The sequence below is a fragment of the Sapajus apella genome, unplaced genomic scaffold (genome assembly GCF_009761245.1).
Source record: "Sapajus apella isolate SASKATOON/1434 unplaced genomic scaffold, GSC_monkey_1.0 scaffold17, whole genome shotgun sequence".
Lineage (NCBI taxonomy): Eukaryota > Metazoa > Chordata > Mammalia > Primates > Cebidae > Sapajus > Sapajus apella.
Window position 1 is genome coordinate 17,279,879 of NW_022436957.1, and position 18,447 is coordinate 17,298,325.

Sequence of the window (18,447 nt, forward strand, 5' to 3'; positions counted from 1 at the left end):
GAATACCTCATGAGAAATACACTTATCCTGAATGCAAGGATTCTAGGCCTCTTTCATTTTTAGTTGTTGTAGTACCTTACATAATCAGTTGTGTTATGAATTACAGTCATGTGTCTATTTTTAATGTCTTGCTCTTATTAAATTTGCATCATCTTAAAAACTGGAAAAAAATGTACCAATTAAATTTCTGTCACTGATAATAATTCCATGAGTTCTAGAAAAGACAGTACAGGAGGATAAATTTGCACCTCAGAGGTGCTTAATAACACTGTAGCTGACGACATAGGGAAAACATTTTCAGGAGATTATTTATGTCCATTATTTATGAATAATGAACAGTTACTAATATAAGTTTGTAAGGGATCTTTTTGAATGTGAGGCTGTTTTGGAGGTCCCCAAGACCACCCACGTGTTCAGTGATTTGCTAGAAGAACTCATAGGACTCAACATACAGTTGAACTCACAGCTAAGATTTATTACAGTGAAACAGCAGGAACATACAGACAGATCAGTAAGGAAAAAAGACACCTATGGAATCTGGAGAAAGCTGTCTGTAGGTTTCCTGTGCTCTCTACCTCCCAAGATAGGTCACACAGAGCATACTCTCCTCCCAGTAGCTAAAATGCAATCACATGTGTGCTGTGTTTCTGTCCAGGGATATCCATTAGAGTCTCAGTACCCAAGGATATTGAATTGGGCATTTAGACATCCTCTGCCTAGCAAATACCAAAATTCCAGACTCCCAGAAGGCAAGTGGATATTTAGTGCCCCATGTGGGCAAATGAATCTTATCATTTAGGGAAGCTTCTTATCAGTATAGGGAATTGTTTACCAGCCAAGTTCCTAGATGCCAACCAAAGGCAAATACTGCAAGTAGGCCTTTCTAAGACGGCAACCTCAGGCCTGCTGTGTTAGCTCTTTTCTGCACAAAGACCTAACTGTATAGTTTTAATAGATTTTCCAATTACTTCCAAAAGCATATAATGCAGTTAACTTTTTCATTTTAAAAAATGCCAAGTCACTTGGAAAAATAATAAAATCTCTCTGAAGAGAACTTTATTTTAATATTTATAATATTTACAAAAGACATCTAAGGCTTTGCTTCTTTGAATGATGGATAAATCTGTATTTAATGTCTAGGAGTTCTCAGGTTTTCAGTAGACTGATTATATCTGCAATCATGATCTTTATGTAAATATATTTATAGGAAAAGAAAAGATAATCTTGTTAAAAAGAAAACCTGAAGAGTATAAAATATGTTTGGTGTAGATTTTTAGAGTAAATGTTCAGGTTCTAAGGAATAGCATACAAAAAGCATAGGAGGTACATTATATATCCCAATTATTTCAAGCTGTCTGTTATCTATGTAGCTTTCTAAAAACAAACCACCTCCATCTTTGTCATTTTTCAAAATAATGAGCTGTAAAACTATAATGATTACTTGCAGAAATACAAAAGAAAAAAAAAACCCAATCCATAATTTTGCCATGAAACAATTTAGGGAAAATAACTATCTGTAAATTAACTATACTTAAGCACACTAGCCTGAATTATTATTTGAGTTATTATTTTGAAGTAAAGTGCATTGAAGAAAATCAACACAGCATAATGGGTTTTGTCTTTTATGCTTTCTCTCAAAATTTGATGGTGAATTTCTGTAACCATGGGTGCTGCAAAGTTTTATATATATGTGTGTATGTATACACATACATAAACACATACACATATACCACATACATACATATTTATATTGGTTTAACACTTGGGTGATTATTTCTGGAAAACTTTGTATGTTAGTAAATTATCTGACCCTTATCTTTAGGACTGATACTCATCTATAATATTATGTTCATTAGACTTGTATAAATAATATACAGAATGAAAATTATCTAAGTAGAATGTTATTTAATTAGCGATGATATTAAATAATAAAGTATCACAAAACACGAATTTATTGTTAAAAAAAAAGCAAATTTTAAATTAAAAAATCCAGTTGCCTCTTATAGATATATCTCCATAAAGAAAAAGAAGAATCTCTAACCTGAATTTCATTTTGAAGGAATATCTGTGAATTAAAAGCACACATGCTATCTTTGTTCACTCTTAGCTAGCTAATCATATGAATGTAATTAATCTTGTTATACCAGTGAACAGTCTGGCTTAGTAGACTAACTGGAGCCAGTGATGATGTATAGCCATTAATTGAAAGTTAGACTGATCAGTATAGTTGTGGGTTTTCCTCTAGACATATCAAGCTGTCCAGGTACTTAGCATGGTGTGAACAGACAGTTAGGTTTAACTGCGATGGATGTTTAGCTCAGCAAGTATGATGCAGAGAGCATGGTCAACGGAATGGTTATGATGGTATCCCATGGAAACTAAGAGGAAAGAAAGAAATACAGGCACAAGACGGTAGTAAGGTCAATGAACTGGATGCCTCAAAGTTTTTTTTTAAGTGATGACATGAGGTTATTAGACTATGTAAGCCATGTATATTAGATACAGTGGCTGGTGTGTGCTTAAGATATTAAACATATGATCATGGGGGTGAGTAGCTGAGGAGTTGGGAGGTAAAGGCCATTGGAACTGAGGAACCAGGATACTGACATCGTCTACATAAAGATTAGTCACCAATAATAGTGACAGGAGTAGGCATGAGAAGAAAATATTGTTCTAAGTACTGAAATATTTAGGGACTAAGGAAGTAGGAGATCAGTAAGTGATGGTGGCTCATGTAATAAAACGAACTTCATGTGAACAAGTCGTATTTGCCTGCTTACTTCAATAGATTTTGGGAGAATCAAATGAGATATTGTCTGACAAAGTACAATATACCCCTAAAAAAGGTACACAGTAGTGTGTATGTAAAAGCCTTTAGTTTTACCAAATACTTTGTGCCCTGATTTCTCTGCCTACAAAATACGGGTAAAGATAATATCCTTTCCTGCTTCACAGGAGATTAGAAAGTTAAGTGACATGATGTATATGAATTTGTTTCGAGGGTTTAGGGGGGAAAGTACTTCCTCTAACAGGGTTTAGAGTCATCATTTGGCTCTTGAGAGTTCCGTGTAGCATGCCGGTCCTCTGGATCACACCCTGAGTAACAGATAGTAACATTCTTTTTATCTTTGATTTCAGACATTTCAGCAGTCCTCACTGCAGCACAAATCAAAGAAGAAAAACAAAGGTAAGAAAAGGAATGAAACCTTTTACCTGCTAATTTTGCTCTTTGATAATCACCAGCACACTTTATCCATGCCCTCTTTCCTGAGCCCAGTGTGGATTAGAAGAGCACAATCCCCTAGTGCAAAAGCTGCCAGCTTCTTCAGTTCCATTATAATACAAGGTACCTTTTACAAAAAAAATAACTCAGTAAGTTTTGAGACTGGGGTTACGTACTTCTGATTAAGATACGTGTCATTTATGTGAGGGAAAAATATTAAAGATTTTTCTATTTTTCTAGTCTAATACAATATAAAAATAATTTTTAAGATTGTGAATTACTCATACTTCTTTTTGGTATCTGTAGACTAATCCTTTACTTTCGTACCTTTTACAAAATTGAAAGAGCATTTCCACCCTTTAGGTCCTATAGCAGGCAAGAGCAAAAGACGAATTTCTTGCAAAGATCTTGGTCGTGGTGATTGTGAAGGGTGGCTTTGGAAAAAGAAAGATGCGAAGAGTTATTTTTCACAGAAATGGAAGAAATATTGGTTTGTCCTAAAGGATGCATCCCTGTATTGGTATATTAATGAGGAGGTAAGGTAAAGCACATTTTGTTGTCTCATCCATTCTCTATCTTTAATCAAAAGAACCACCATTTTGAGACTTGTGTTTTAAATCATATGATCACCTTAAGACCAATTCAGTAGACTTAGGCTAGTTATTTTTCAATCCACTCTCTTAAAATGATTGCATGTTGGGGTTCTAGAAAGATAGATGTCTCAATTATTTTAATGTAGCAACATATCTGAAACACAGATAAAGTGTAGTAAAATTCTGTATATCTAAATAAAAATGTTAAGCTAATCTAAGCAGTAGCTTAACTGAAAGGATTATATGTAGATATTTAACAAATTTTAATGCCTTCCTTTTGTTCAAAGTTTTACACATTTTTCTGTTTTTTTTTTTAAGGGGAAGAGGAGAAACTCTTTATTAATTTAAGTAAATTAATGTCCTAAATTTATTTCCATTTTTCTTTAAAAATGATCTGGTAGACTAGTTTTGAAAATCTGCAAGTATTCATTTCACTTGGCCCAATGGGGGTATATAGATATAGAGATACAGTACACTTAAATTATTCTTATGATTTTCTGGGGGGTTTTAGTATAACAGATTTATATATCCAGAGTAGTCATGTCAAAACTTATCACATATCTTGACAGATATGCCAAAGCATTTGTTGATATTCCCTTTACTCTGCATCTGCCTTTAATCCTTTGCTATAGCCACCTACTAGTTTATTAGTTTTTTAAAACAATGATTTCTGCTGTTATTTTATTTAAAATGTACCTGGTTTAATGTAGTATGCTGGGTGAATAGTTCAATACTATTATGTTAAGACATTCATCAATTTGTAGTTGAGTATTGTTGAAATATAACTTAACAACATTATTATGCCTGTGATTATAACATATAATATCTAGATAATTTAATGTTCCCTAGACAGGTGTATAATGTAATGTTGTTATGTTTAAGAGTAGACTTAGAAATCACACCACCTGAGTTGCTGTGCCTTAGTTTCTTCATCTGCAAAATGGGAGCAATAATAATGCTTATTACTGGGCTATCGAATGGATGAAGTGAATCGATGCCTGACACATACTAAGTGTTCAATAAACATATGGTAGGCCAGGCCCAGTGGCTCATACCTATAATACCAGCATTTTGGAAGGTTGAGGCAGAAGGATCATTTGAGCTCAGGATCTTGAGACCAGCCTGGGTAACATAATGAGACCCTGTCTCTCCAGAAAATTTAAAAATTAGCCAAGGGTTGTGGTGCACACCTGTAGTCCCAGCTACTTGAGAGGCTGAGACAGGAGGATTGCTTGAGCCAGGGAGGTTGAGGCTGCAGTGAGCTGTGATTGCATCACTGCACTCTAGCCTGGGCAACAGAGCAAGACCCTGTCTCAAAAAAATATGTGTGCTATTAGTAACATTTTTCAAAGGAACCTCTCATTTTATTTGTAAAATCTTGAGTTAATATTTTTCTATTTAATGTAAATGTCTTTGTCACCTATATCAAAATAGTTGGTTGTTTTTTGTACTGTTGACATTTTTTGTGGCAAATCACACAATTACCTAAAATATACTCTGCTTTGCTGAGTGTCTTATTTTAGATGTAGAAAACAAACCATAATTTTACCTACATTTTCATTTAACAGATATATATTAAATCCTTTTTATATGCCAATCAAGTATTAGCAACATATAGTATCCTATGTTTCTCTTTATTGTAAGGTCGCTTGCGGATTTGTCTGCCATATACTAGATTATATTCTATCTTTCAGAGTTTAAATGATGAAAAACTATGGCCCCTTTTTGTTGAACTAAGTTTCAATCAGCAACTTATTGTTACTGTTAGCCTTGTGAGAGATGAATGAGGAATTCTACAGTACACATTGCAAGAAGTACCTTTAATGTGATTATATTTTTAGGAGAAATATAAAAATCCCTCATTACATCATTATGGGGAGATAGTAACTACCTCAAAATATTTTAAATTGTTCAAATTTTTAAATGTTTACATTATGGATGTCAAGCATAATGTAACATAGAAATTAAAGTTGGGAAAAGGATTTAAAAATATTGTCCTTAAGATTGGAAGAAAAAATTTTCAAATATTGAAAAAGTTTAATACTGCTCTTTTTCATAACACACATTCAGTCACTATCAGTAGCGTCAGATTTTTATTTTGCTTAGAAGCTTAGCAATGAAAGCGAACATACACTCTAAAAGAATTGAATCTCTTTTTTTTTTTTTTCTCTGTGATAGTGGATGGGAATGTAATCTCACTTGAACTTGATATGTAAGGAGCTATGGGTATAGCACAGATCAAATAAAGGTTAGAGATAGTAAAACTCTGAGGAGCTTGATCATGAGCAGGAGAAGGGATACAATGATAAACTATTTAGCAAAAGATAGTTTTAGCTTAGTTGGGATAACTTGTATCTAACATAATATTCTGGATAATTCTTCTATCTTGTTTTTCCATCCAGCATCAGAGAGAGGAATGTTTTATAGATTTCATTCGATTTTTCAGGTGAAAAATGACCTTTATATATATAGCACATACCCCAAGCCAGATATTTGAAAATCAAATTGACCTATTTCATTTGTAAACTCTTGAATACACAAAATAATTGTTATAAGATGCTGACGAGCTTGCAGAGAAAACAGGAACACTCATACACTGTTGGTGGGAGTAAAATTAGTTCAGCCATTGTGGAAAGCAGTGTAGTGATTCCTCAAAGAGCTAAAAGCAGAACTACTATTCAATCTAGCAGTCCCATTACTGGGTATATACCCAGAGGAATATAAATCTTTCTACCATAAAGACACAAACACCTGAATGTTCATTGCAGCACTATTCGTGATAGCAAAGGCATGAATTGACCTAAATGCTTATCAGTGACAGATTGGATAAAGAAATTGTGGTACATATACACCATGGAATACTATGCAGATATAAAAGAATGAGATTATGTCTTTTGCAGGAACGTGGATGGAGCTGGAAGCTATTATCCTTTGCAAATAAACGCAGGAACAGAAAACCAAATACCTCATGTTCTCACTTATATGTGAGAGCTGAATGATGAGAACTCATGTACACAAAGAAAGGAACAACAGACACTGGGGTCTGCTTGAGAGGGGTTGGTGGGAGGAGGGAAAGGAGCAGAAAAAAAATAACTGTTGGGTACTAGGATTAGTACCTTGGTGATGAAATAATCTGTACAACACACCCCTGTGACACACATTTACCTGTATAACAAACCTTCACATGTACCTTTAACCTAAAATGGAAGTTAAAAATAATTAAATAAAAGATAATTGTTGTATGATAAGAGAAAATCAGGTTTGATAAGAGATTTGTTGGAGGGAAATTGAATCAGTAAACGTTGCTATATTTTACATCTGAACATTAAGAAAAATAGAAAATTGTGAATTACAAAAGTGGACTACATTTATTTTATAGATTATAGAAGTGTATATATATTCTGACCAGAAAATTAGTTATAAAACACATTCCACTTTGAGAATTAAAGAATTTTCTGTTCTCACTTTAATATGAAAAACACTTTTTAAAAGTTCTATACATATTTTAGTAGTATTCTAAGTGTTGAAAATATATCTTCAATTATGGAATACAGTACGTAAGCATGGACTTCTGATCTCTAAAATGTCAAATTTAAGGAATTAAAGGAACATATTTATTAGTACAGATATCTAAGCCATAGAGTATCATTACTTTCATACCTTTGTATATAATAACCTAATCAAGAATGTTCCCTCTTTAGGATGAAAAAGCAGAAGGATTCATCAGTCTGCCCGAATTTAAAATTGATAGAGCCAGTGAATGCCGCAAAAAATAGTAAGTTGATTTTATTTGGGAAGAGGAAAAGATAAGGTTTTTTTTTTTATTTCCAGATTTTAAATTATAGGTTGTTCATTTTATGCTTTCACATTGAGGTAATAAGAAAGTAGTTTTGTGGACAGAAAATTGAACTTTTTACTGATTTCTGTCATGATGATAGAAGCATTATTATATATGTGAACTCGGGTTAGATGTTGCGGTAATTTTGCACATCAAAATTATTTGGTTCAAACTTAGTTCCCAATCTGTAATAAATGTACTTTGTTTCCTTTTGCAGTGCATTCAAAGCCTGTCATCCTAAAATCAAAAGCTTTTATTTTGCTGCTGAACATCTTGATGATATGAACAGGTAAAGTATTTCAGAGTATGTAGAAGGTCAGTGAGGCCTAGAATTCTAAATTTTCTACGGTAATGCTTAGAGAATAATGTCACTGAAGTTTCTAGCTCAATCAATTTAAAATAAAATAGGACCAGCTATATAGCTCCATGCAGCCATATATAATTTTAAAGAACATCATTTAAAAAGTCAAAATAAACTCATTAAATATTTTTGTCAAGTTTACTAAAAAGATGGTAGAGACCATATACAGACCCAAAAAATCTACTACCAAAAAATGGGATTTTTTTTAAGTTAATTTCAATAATATGTCTTAAAATTTACTCCCAGATGGGGGGAAAAGAGATGTCTACCAAAAAAGCTGACTTTTTCCAAGTACTGAGTATTTTGACACAGAATATTCATCTCAATAATTCAAGCCTAAGAAAAATTAGTATTTCCTTTTGTCATTTTTCATCTTTGACCTGATAGAACCATACAGCCAACAAATCAGATGGCTCAGTGGTTACTTAGTGGCTCGGTGAAAACCTATGTGTATTTTTTTTTTCTTTTCTCATCACCTGCCACATTCTGCTTCATGTTTATACTTTGGCTTTTATGAATTTTATGCTTTCTTCCTTTCTCTTTCCTTTCCCATCTTCCTTTTCTAGAATTATAGAAATTAAGTTTAAGATTCAAAATTTTCCCCCTTTCTATAAGTTTACTAGCCAGTACATATTATAAATATAACCTGCCTACAGTTAGAGAGAGGCAGCATAGCATCATGATCAGGACCATGGACTTTGCAACCAGATTCTCTAAATCCCAGCTCTACCACTTACTAGCTGTACAGTCTTGGACAAATAACTTGACCTCTTCATTCCTGATACTGTCCAATCTATGTAAGAGGTGGGTGGGGATAATAACCATCTCAATTTCAGCTCTACACTGATTAGCTGTGAGACCTTGGGCAAGAAACTTAACCTCTCTATGCTGAGGTATTGACCCTTTTATAAAGTGAAAATAATAATGACCCCTATCAGTAAGACTTTTATAAGGAGTAAATAAGCATACATAAAGAACTTAGAACAGTGCCTACTAAGTTATAAGTGCTATGTAAATGTTTACAATTAATACATATTTCTTTTATATACTTTGGGTTCTAACTACATTTACCTTTCTTTGTGTATCTCTAAAACAATTGTACGTAGGCATTTTTAAGCACAAAATTATGTAGCTGCATAAATTTGCTTGAACATACTAAATGAACACTTAATGTCCTTTTATAAATAATCTTCTTCTTTGACACTTGGGAGTACAAGCATGTTTTTTTTTTTTTTCAAACCAAAGATATGAATACAAGGAAATGGCAAAGAAAGTGTTGAGAAACTTGATTAAATCTTTTATTACTAATAAGGGAACTGAGCCTTTAATATAGTTTCCAAAATCTTCTCTAAATTCATATAACTTGTCATTCTTGAAATTTCACACCAGGCTAAATTTAAATAGTTTTTTCTCCTTGTTCTCATGTACATGGAGAGGGAGAGGTGTGATACTCCATTTTGTGTTTTAATTATTTTATATTTCCACTTTTCTAGTACTTACTATCCATTTTAACATATGTTAAAATCAATGCCCTTGGGATAAATATGAAGGATTTTCATCATGACCAAACTGAAATTAATTGGTATACATGAGCATATACTATCTTATGAGATGGACCTACTAGAATCTAGCCAACTCCAAGAATTCACACAATGTAAACATTCATGTTACATGCTAATTGGGATCTTTTTAAGCTTAGAAGTTGCCTGTTTAAAAGTAGATTTTTATGAACTATAAAATCCTTCTTTGCCTTCATTACCCACTCCAAGTTAGCAATAGCTTCAAAAGGATGCTGATGTCACTGCTCCTTCTTAATATTTTGTGGATGTATCTGATTTGGGGTATCGCAAACACTAAACCAGTTTTATGTGGCTCATTTTGTTGGTTTTCTAAGCAATAAGTCAAAGAAAGAAAGTGAAACATAAAAAAGGGCATGTTTACATTATACATTTAAAAGCACTGTTTTAGGTAAAGCCTGTCATGGTGCACTACAACATTAAGATTTTAATTGTTCTGAAATACTGAATTGTTTTTTAAATTTAATTAAAATGGAGGGAGACAATCCAAGAAGGCCGAATAGGAACAGCTCTGGATTGCAGTTCCCAGTGAAAACGCAGAGGGTGACTGATTACCACATTTACAAACAAATTTTTACTGCCCACAGACCAGGAGATTCCCAGCAGAAAAGCACCATGAGCCCCCAGCCCGGCTGTTTCAGCCAGCACAGCGGGTCTCCACACAAAAACTCACACAAATACGGGCGCCTTTTCAACTGGCGACTGGAACACCTGGGAGACAGAGTCACCCATTCAACTGAAAAAAAAGAGAACTGAAACAGGGAGCCAGGCCAGGAGATTCCCAGGCAGAAAAGCACCACGAGCCCCCAGCACAGCTGTTTCAGCCAGCACAGTGGGTGTCCACACAAAAACTCACACAAATACGGGCGCCTTTTCAACTGGTGACTGGAATGCCTAGGAGACAGAGTCACCCATGCAACTGAAAAAAAAGGGGACTGAAACAAGGAGCCAGGTGATCTGACTCCGCCGGTCCCACCCTCACAAAGACTAGCAATCTGAAACGCTCTGGATTGAGAGTTTCACAGCAAGCACAGCTGGACCTGGGACAGTCAAGCTCTGTGGGGGAAGGGCATCTGCCATTACCGAGGCAGTCCACCACTACCAAGGCAGTCCATCATTACCAAGGCAGTCCATCATTACCAAGGCAGTCCGCCATTACAGAAGCAGACCGCCATTACAGAGGCAGTTCTAACTATACCCCTATAAAAAAAAAAACTGCAAGGAAGTTCACACAGCAGCTGCGCAGAGACCACAGCAGCTCAGCAACACCTCTGCTAGCAGACTGTGACTAGGCTACCTCCTTGCTGGGCAGGGCATCTCTGAAAAAAGGCAGCAACATGACAGAAACTTATAAATAAAGCCCCACCTTCCCAGGACAGAGCACCTGGGAAAAAAAGGCGGTTATGAGCTCTGCTGCAGCAGACTTAAACATACCTGCCCAGCTGCTCTGAACAGAAAAATTGAACTCACAGCTCAGCACTTGACCTCCTATAAAGGACAGACTGTCACCTGAAGCAGCTCCCTGACCCTCGTATATCCAAAGAGTCACCTCGTAAAGGAGAGCTCAGGCTGACATCTGGCGGGTATCCTTCTGGGACAAAGATAGCAGAAGAAGAAACTGCCAACAACCTTTACTGTTCTGCAGCCACTGCATGTAATCCCCAGGCAAGCAGGATCTGGAGTGGACCTCCAGCAGTCCTATAGCAGAGGGGCCTGACTGTTAGAAGGAAAACTAAGAAACAGAAAGAAATAACTTCATCATGAACAACAAAGAGGACGTCCACTCAGAGACCACATCTGAAAGTCACCAACTACAAAGACCACAAGGAGATAAATCCACAAAGATGGGAAGAAACCAGCGTAAAAAGGATGAAAACACCCAAAACCAGAACACCTCTCCTCCTGCAAGGGATCACAACTCCTCACCAGCAAGGAAACAAGACTGGATGGAGAATGAGTCTAATGAATTGACAGAAACAGGCTTCAGAAGGTGGGTAATAAGAAACTTCTCTGAGCTAAAGAGCATGTTCTAACCCAATGCAAAGAAACTAAGAACCTTGAAAAAAGGTTTGACGAAATGCTAGCAAGAATAAACAGCTTAGAGAGGAATATAAATGAATTGATGGAGCTGAGAAACACATCACGAGAACTTTACAAAGCATACACAAGTTTCAATAGCCGAATTGACTAAGCAAAAGAAAGGATATCAGAGATTGAAGATCAACTCAATGAAATAAAATGAGAAGGGAAGATTAGAGAAAAAAGAATAAAAAGAAACAAACAAAGCCTCCAAGAAATATGGGACTATGTGAAAAGACCTAATCTATATTTGATAGGTGTACCTGAATGCGATGGAGAGAATGAATCCAAGCTGGAAAATACACTTCAGGATATTGTCCAGGAGAGCTTCCCCAACCTAGCAAGGCAGGCCACCATTCAAGTCCAGGAAATACAGAGAACAACACAAAGATATTCCTCAAGAAGAGCAACCCCAAGGCACATAATTATCAGATTCACCAGGGTTGAAATGAGGCAAAAATGCTAAGGACAGCCAGAGAGAAAGGTCAGGTTACCCACAAAGGGAAGCCCATCAGACTCACAGCGGGCCTCTCAGCAGAAACCCTACAAGCCAGAAGACAGTGGGGACCAATATTCAACATCCTTAAAGAAAACAACTTTCAACCTAGAGTTTCATATCCAGCCAAACTAACTTTCATAAGCAAAGGAGAAATAAAATCCTTTACAGACAAGCAATTGCTCAGAGATTTCATCACCACCAGGCCTACTTTACAAGAGCTCTGGAAAGAAGCACTAAACAGAAGGGAACAACCAGTACCAGCCACTCCAAAAACATACCAAATGTTAAAGAGCATCAGCACAATGAAGAAACTGCATCAACTAATGGGCAAAACAACCAGCTAGCATCGAAATGGCAGGATCAAATTCACACATAACAATATTAACCTTAAATGTAAATGGGCTAAATGCCCCAATCAAAAGACACAGACTGGCAAATTGGTTAAAAAGTCAAACCCCATCAGTGTACTGTATCCAGGAAACCCATCTCACATGCAAGGATACACATAGGCTCAAAATAAAGGGATGGAGGAAGATTTACCAAGCAAATGGAGAGCAAAAAAAAAGCAGCAGTTGTAATCCTAGTCTCTGATAAAATAGACTTTAAACCAACAAAGAACAAAAGAGACAAAGAAGGACATTACATAATGGTAAAAGGATCAATGCAACAAGAAGAGGTAACATCCTAAATATATATGCACCCAATGCAGGAGCACCCAGATACATAAAGCAAGTTCTTAATGACTTACAAAGAGACTTAGACTCCCACACAATAACAGTGGGAGAATTTAATACTCCACTGTCAATATTAGATAGATCAAGAAGACAGAAAATTAACAAGGATATCCAGGACTTGAACTTACACCTGGACCAGGCAAACCTAATAGACATTTACAGAACTGTCCACCCCAAATCCACAGAATATACATTCTTCTCAGCACCACACCACACCTACTCTAAAATTGACCGCATAATTGGAAGTAAATCACTCCTCAGCAAACTCAAAAGAATGGAAGTCATAACAAACAGTCTCTCAGACCACAGTGCAATCAAGGTAGAATTCAGAACTCAGAAACTAACTCAGAACCACACAACTTCATGGAAACTGAACAACTGGCTTTTGAATGTTCACTGGATAAACAGTGAAATGAAGGCAGAAATAAAGATGTTCTTCGAAACCAACAAGAATGAAGACACAACATACCAGAATCTCTGGTACACATTTAAAGCAGTGTCTAGAGGAAAATATATAGCAATAAATGCCCAAATGAGAAGCAAGGAAAGATGTAAAATTGACACCGTATCGTCAAAATTGAAAGAGCTAAAGGAACAAGATAAAAAATACTCAAAACCTAGCAGAAGACAAGTAATAACTAACATCAGAGCAGAACTGAAGGAGATAGAGACTCAAGAAACCCTTCAAAAAATCAATAAATTCAGGAGCTGCTTTTTTGAAAAGATCATCAAAATAGACCACTAGCCAGATTAATAAAAAAGAAAAGAGACAATAATAAAATAGATGCAATAAAAAAATGATAAAGGGGATATCACCACAGATTCTACAGAAATACCACCATCAGAGATTACTACAAGCAACTCTATGCACATAAACCAATAAACCTGGAAGAAATGGATAAATTCCTGGACACTTGCATCCTTCCAAGCCTAAACCAGGAAGAAGCCAAAACCCTGAATATACCAATAACAAGGGCAGAAGTTGAGGCAGCAATTAAGAGCATACCACCCAAAAAAAGCCCAGGTCCAGATGGATTCACCGCTGAATTCTACCAGACATACAAAGAGAAGCTGGTACCATTCCTTATGAAACTATTCCAAACAATCAAAAGAGAGGGAATCCTTCCCAAATCATTTTATGAGACCAACATCATCCTGATACCAAAACCCGGCAGAGACTCAACAAAAAAAGAAAACTTCAGGCCAATATCCATGATTAACATAGATGCAAAAATCTTCAATAAAATACTGGCAAACCAATTGCAACAGCACATCAAAAAGCTTATCCATCACAATCAATTAGACTTCATCCCGGTGATGCAAGGCTGGTTCAACATACGCAAGTCTGTAAATGTAATTCACCACATAAACAGAACCAAAGACAAAAACCACATGATTATCTCAATAGATGCAGAGAAGGCCTTTGACAAAGTTCAACAGTGCTTTATGCTAAAAACTCTCAATAAACTGGTATTGACAAAACGTATCTCAAAATAACAAAAACTATTTATGACAAACCCACAGCCAGTATCATACTGAATGAGCAAAAACTAGAAGCATTTCCTTTGAAATCTGGCACTCGATAAGGATGCCCTCTCTCACCACTCCTATTCAATATAGTATTGGAAGTTCTAGCCAGAGCAATCAGGCAAGAAAAAGAAACAAAGCATATTCAATTAGGAAAGGAGGAAGTCAAACTGTCTCTATTTGCAGACGAAATGATTGTATATTTAGAAGACCCCATTTTCTCAGCCCAAAATCTTCTGAAACTGATAAGCAACTTCAGCAAAGTCTCAGATAAAATCGATGTGCAAAAATCACAAGCATTCCTATACACCAATAACAGACTTAAAGAGAACCAAATCAAGAATCAACTGCCACTCATAATTGCTACAAAGATAATAAAATACTTAGGAATACAACTAACAAAGGATGTAAAAGACCTCTTCAAGGAGAACTACAAAGCACTGCTCAAGAAAATATAAGAGAGGACACAAACAGATGGAGAAATATTCCATGCTCATGGTTAGGAAGAATCAATATTCTGAAAATGGCCATACTGCCCAAAATAGTTTATAGATTCAATGCTATCCCCATCAATCTACCAATGACCTTCTTCACATATCTGGAAAAAACCACCTTAAACTTCATATGGAACCAAAACAGAGCCCATAGAGCCAAGACAATTCTAAGCAAAAAGAACAAAGCTGGAAGCATCTTGCTACCTGACTTGAAACTATACTACAAGGCTACAGTAATCAAAACAGCATGGTACTGGTACCAAAACAGAGATATAGACCAATGGAATGGAACAGAGGCCTCGGAGGCAATGCCACACATCTACAACCGTCTGATCTTTGACAAACCTGACAAAAGCAATGGGGAAAGGATTCCCTGTTTAATAAATGGTCTTGGGAAAACTGGCTAGCCATGTGCAGAAAGCAGAAACTGGACCCCTTCTTGACAATTTACACTAAAATTAACTACATCTTTATGATTAAAGACTTAAACATAAAACCTAACACCATAAAAATCCTAGAAAAAAACCTAGGCAAAAGCATTCAAGACATAGGCATAGGCAAGGACTTCATGACTAAAACACCAAAAGCATTGGCAACAAAAGCCAAAATAGACAAATGGGATCTAATTAAACTCCAGAGCTTCTGTACAGCAAAAGAAACAATCATTAGAGTGAACTGGCAACCAACAGAATGGGAAAAAATGTTTACAATCTACCCATCTGTCAAAGGGCTAATATCCAGAATCTACAAAGTACTAAAACAGATTTACAAGAAAACAAACAAACAAACCCATTAAAAACTGGGCCAAGGATATGAAGAGACACTTTTCAAAAGAAGACATATATGAGGCCAACAAACATATGAAAAAATGCTCATCATCACAGGTCATTAGAGAAATGCAAATCAAAACTGCATTGAGATACCATCTCATGTCAGCTAGAGTGACAATCATTAAAAAATCTGGAGACAATAGTTGCTGGAGAGGATGTGGAGAAATAGGAACACTTTTGCACTGTTGGTGGGAGTGTAAATTAGTTCAACCATTCTGGAAGACAGTGTGGCAATTCCTCAAGGACCTAGAAATAGAAATTCCTTTTGACTCAGCAATCCTATTACTGGGTATATATCCAAAGGATTGTAAATCATTCTGTTATAAGGACACATGCACACGAATGTTCATTGCAGCACTATTTACAATAGCAAAGACTTGGAACCAACCCAAATGCCCATCAATGATAGACTGGACAGGGAAAATGTGGCACATATACCCCCTGGAATACTATGCAGCCATAAAAAACGACTAGTTTGTGTCCTTTGTAGGGACATGGATGAACCTGGAAACCATCATTCTCAACAAACTGACACAAGAGCAGAAAATCAAACACCGCATGTTCTCACTCATAGGCGAGTGTTGAACAATGAGAACACATGGATACAGGGAGGGGAGCATCACACACTGAGGTCTGTCGGGGTGAACTAGGGAAGGGACAGCAGGGGGTGGGGAGTTGGAGAGGGATAACATGGGGAGAAATGCCAGATATAGGTGATGGGTAGGAAGGCAGCAAACCACATTGCCATGTATGTAACTATGCAACAATCCTGTATGTTCTTGACATGTACCCCAAAACCTGAAATGCTATAAAATATTTTTAAAAAAAAACTATGAATGCAAACTAGGACAAAATTTAAATCTAAATGACTAGTATGTAGACAAATGTGAGATTCAAATAGAGCAGCTCTAATTTTGGTAACATATGCAATTTGAATAAAATATTTTTTCTTCAAAATTAAAGGCAAAAAAATAAAATTAAAATGGAGTTTTATTGTATTGCACTCCATTTTCCTTTCTAAAAAATAACCTTATTCCTCATGTCTACTTTCAATGGGAAGATTTTTTTAATTGCTTGTTAATAGAATGCGGAAAGAGTCAGTGCTAAAAATATTCAGAGGATTAATGATGGGAAGAAACACCCACCTACAGCTTTGTCAAGTCACTTGATTGTTACATAACAGCAAGATGATCTGGATGTTGGTTTGTTCTATATGTAATCTTTTAAAAGCATGTCTAAGTCTTCAAAAGATTTTATATTTATAAAAGTAATTATTATAAATATATAATTTATGTGATTATTTCATATTTTTTAAATGTTATATCTACTTCTTATGAAAATACACCATGTTTCAGAGAAATATATTTTTCTGTTACTCATTTAAAAAGACAAATGTAATGATGGTGGTGACAGGACCTAGTAATTGGTGTTAAAAAGTAATCCTTACATTTAATTTTCTTCTGTAAAATTATATACACATATATACACACAGTAAATGTGCATATATGTGCATACAAATACACACACATAGAATATTAAAAGGATCATCTTCTATTTTGAGAAGCAATAAGTTTTATTGTGAGGTAATTTGCAAAAACACTTTTAGACACCCCACTACTATTCATCTGTTTCATCAGAAATAAGTATTGAAACATTAAAAAATGAATTTTTTTCTGGTCTTTGTAAAATCTATGGGATAAAACAAAATATCATGTTACTCAAGTATTCTGAAGACTTATTTACTGAATTTGTTTGGCCTGTATATTCCTTACCATGTCAATACATATGTTCTTGTAATTTTGATGACCCACCAATTCCTATTTGGTAATTATTATTTATACATTTCTCCCATGGTTCTTTTATTTCCCTCTAAACACATTATTCTTTGTCAGTTGTGAATATCTCCTTTGAATGTTTGCTATAGGCTCAATATCCCCTTACTTATATTTTCCTATTTTAAAGCATTGGTGATATGGTAAGGTACTGAATTTAGACCTGTTATTAAAGAACTTCCTCATAAAATCTGTTCTGTTGAACAGATTCTAAATTCAATATTGTATCTCTGATCATCTGACCTAAAGTAGCCTTCCCTCATCCCCAGCGTCTTTGACATTCTAATTTTCTTTCTTGCTTGCTTGTTTGTGTTTAAATAGCATTTGCTACTATTTCACATATGTTTATTTGTATCCCTGTTTATTGTTTGTCTCCCTCACAAAGATATGGGAATCATGAAGGCAGGCACTTTGTTTTGTCTCTGTATCCAAGGTACCTGGCACATATAGGCTCTTAATAAGTATTGCTTGAATCGGTTAATGCATATGTGTCTGCTTTCATAATAACCTAAAATACCAAATCATACCGTAGCAAGTAAATCAGTAAGTATCTTCTAGTTGAAGCCTAAAGGATAAGTTTATCCACGATATACCAACAGTTGTTTAGTATTTAGTCTCTTGTGGCTCTGTGCAGTGGCCTGGTATATCCACACACTTTCTAAACAATTTCTCTTTAATTAACAAAATTTTAGTTTTAGTTTCCTGATTTACTTCATAAGGACCTCATTGTTCTTCACATTTCTGATAAAATGAAATTTCATTGATATTTTTCAAGTAGTAAATACAAGGCACTGGATTAAAATTCAGTAATTTTTCATTCGTGGTATTATCATCATTTTCACCCAAAAGCACCAGGCCAG

At 35.5% G+C, this 18,447-nt stretch overlaps 1 protein-coding gene across 8 annotated transcripts in view; it reads left to right on the forward strand.

Annotated features, from left to right (window-relative positions):
- The window catches only part of CNKSR2 (connector enhancer of kinase suppressor of Ras 2), a 292,101-nt gene that overhangs the window by 222,653 nt on the left and 51,001 nt on the right, over window positions 1–18,447 (forward strand). For all 8 annotated transcript variants that reach the window (XR_004271141.1, XR_004271142.1, XR_004271143.1 and 5 more), the window contains 4 exons: window positions 3,139–3,187; window positions 3,587–3,759; window positions 7,518–7,591; window positions 7,872–7,943. Coding sequence is in view for 4 of the 8 variants with exons in the window: in XM_032286106.1 (XP_032141997.1) it covers window positions 3,139–3,187; window positions 3,587–3,759; window positions 7,518–7,591; window positions 7,872–7,943 (368 nt within the window). In the remaining 4 variants the exon portion in view is untranslated. The remainder of the gene's footprint in view (window positions 1–3,138; window positions 3,188–3,586; window positions 3,760–7,517; window positions 7,592–7,871; window positions 7,944–18,447) is intronic.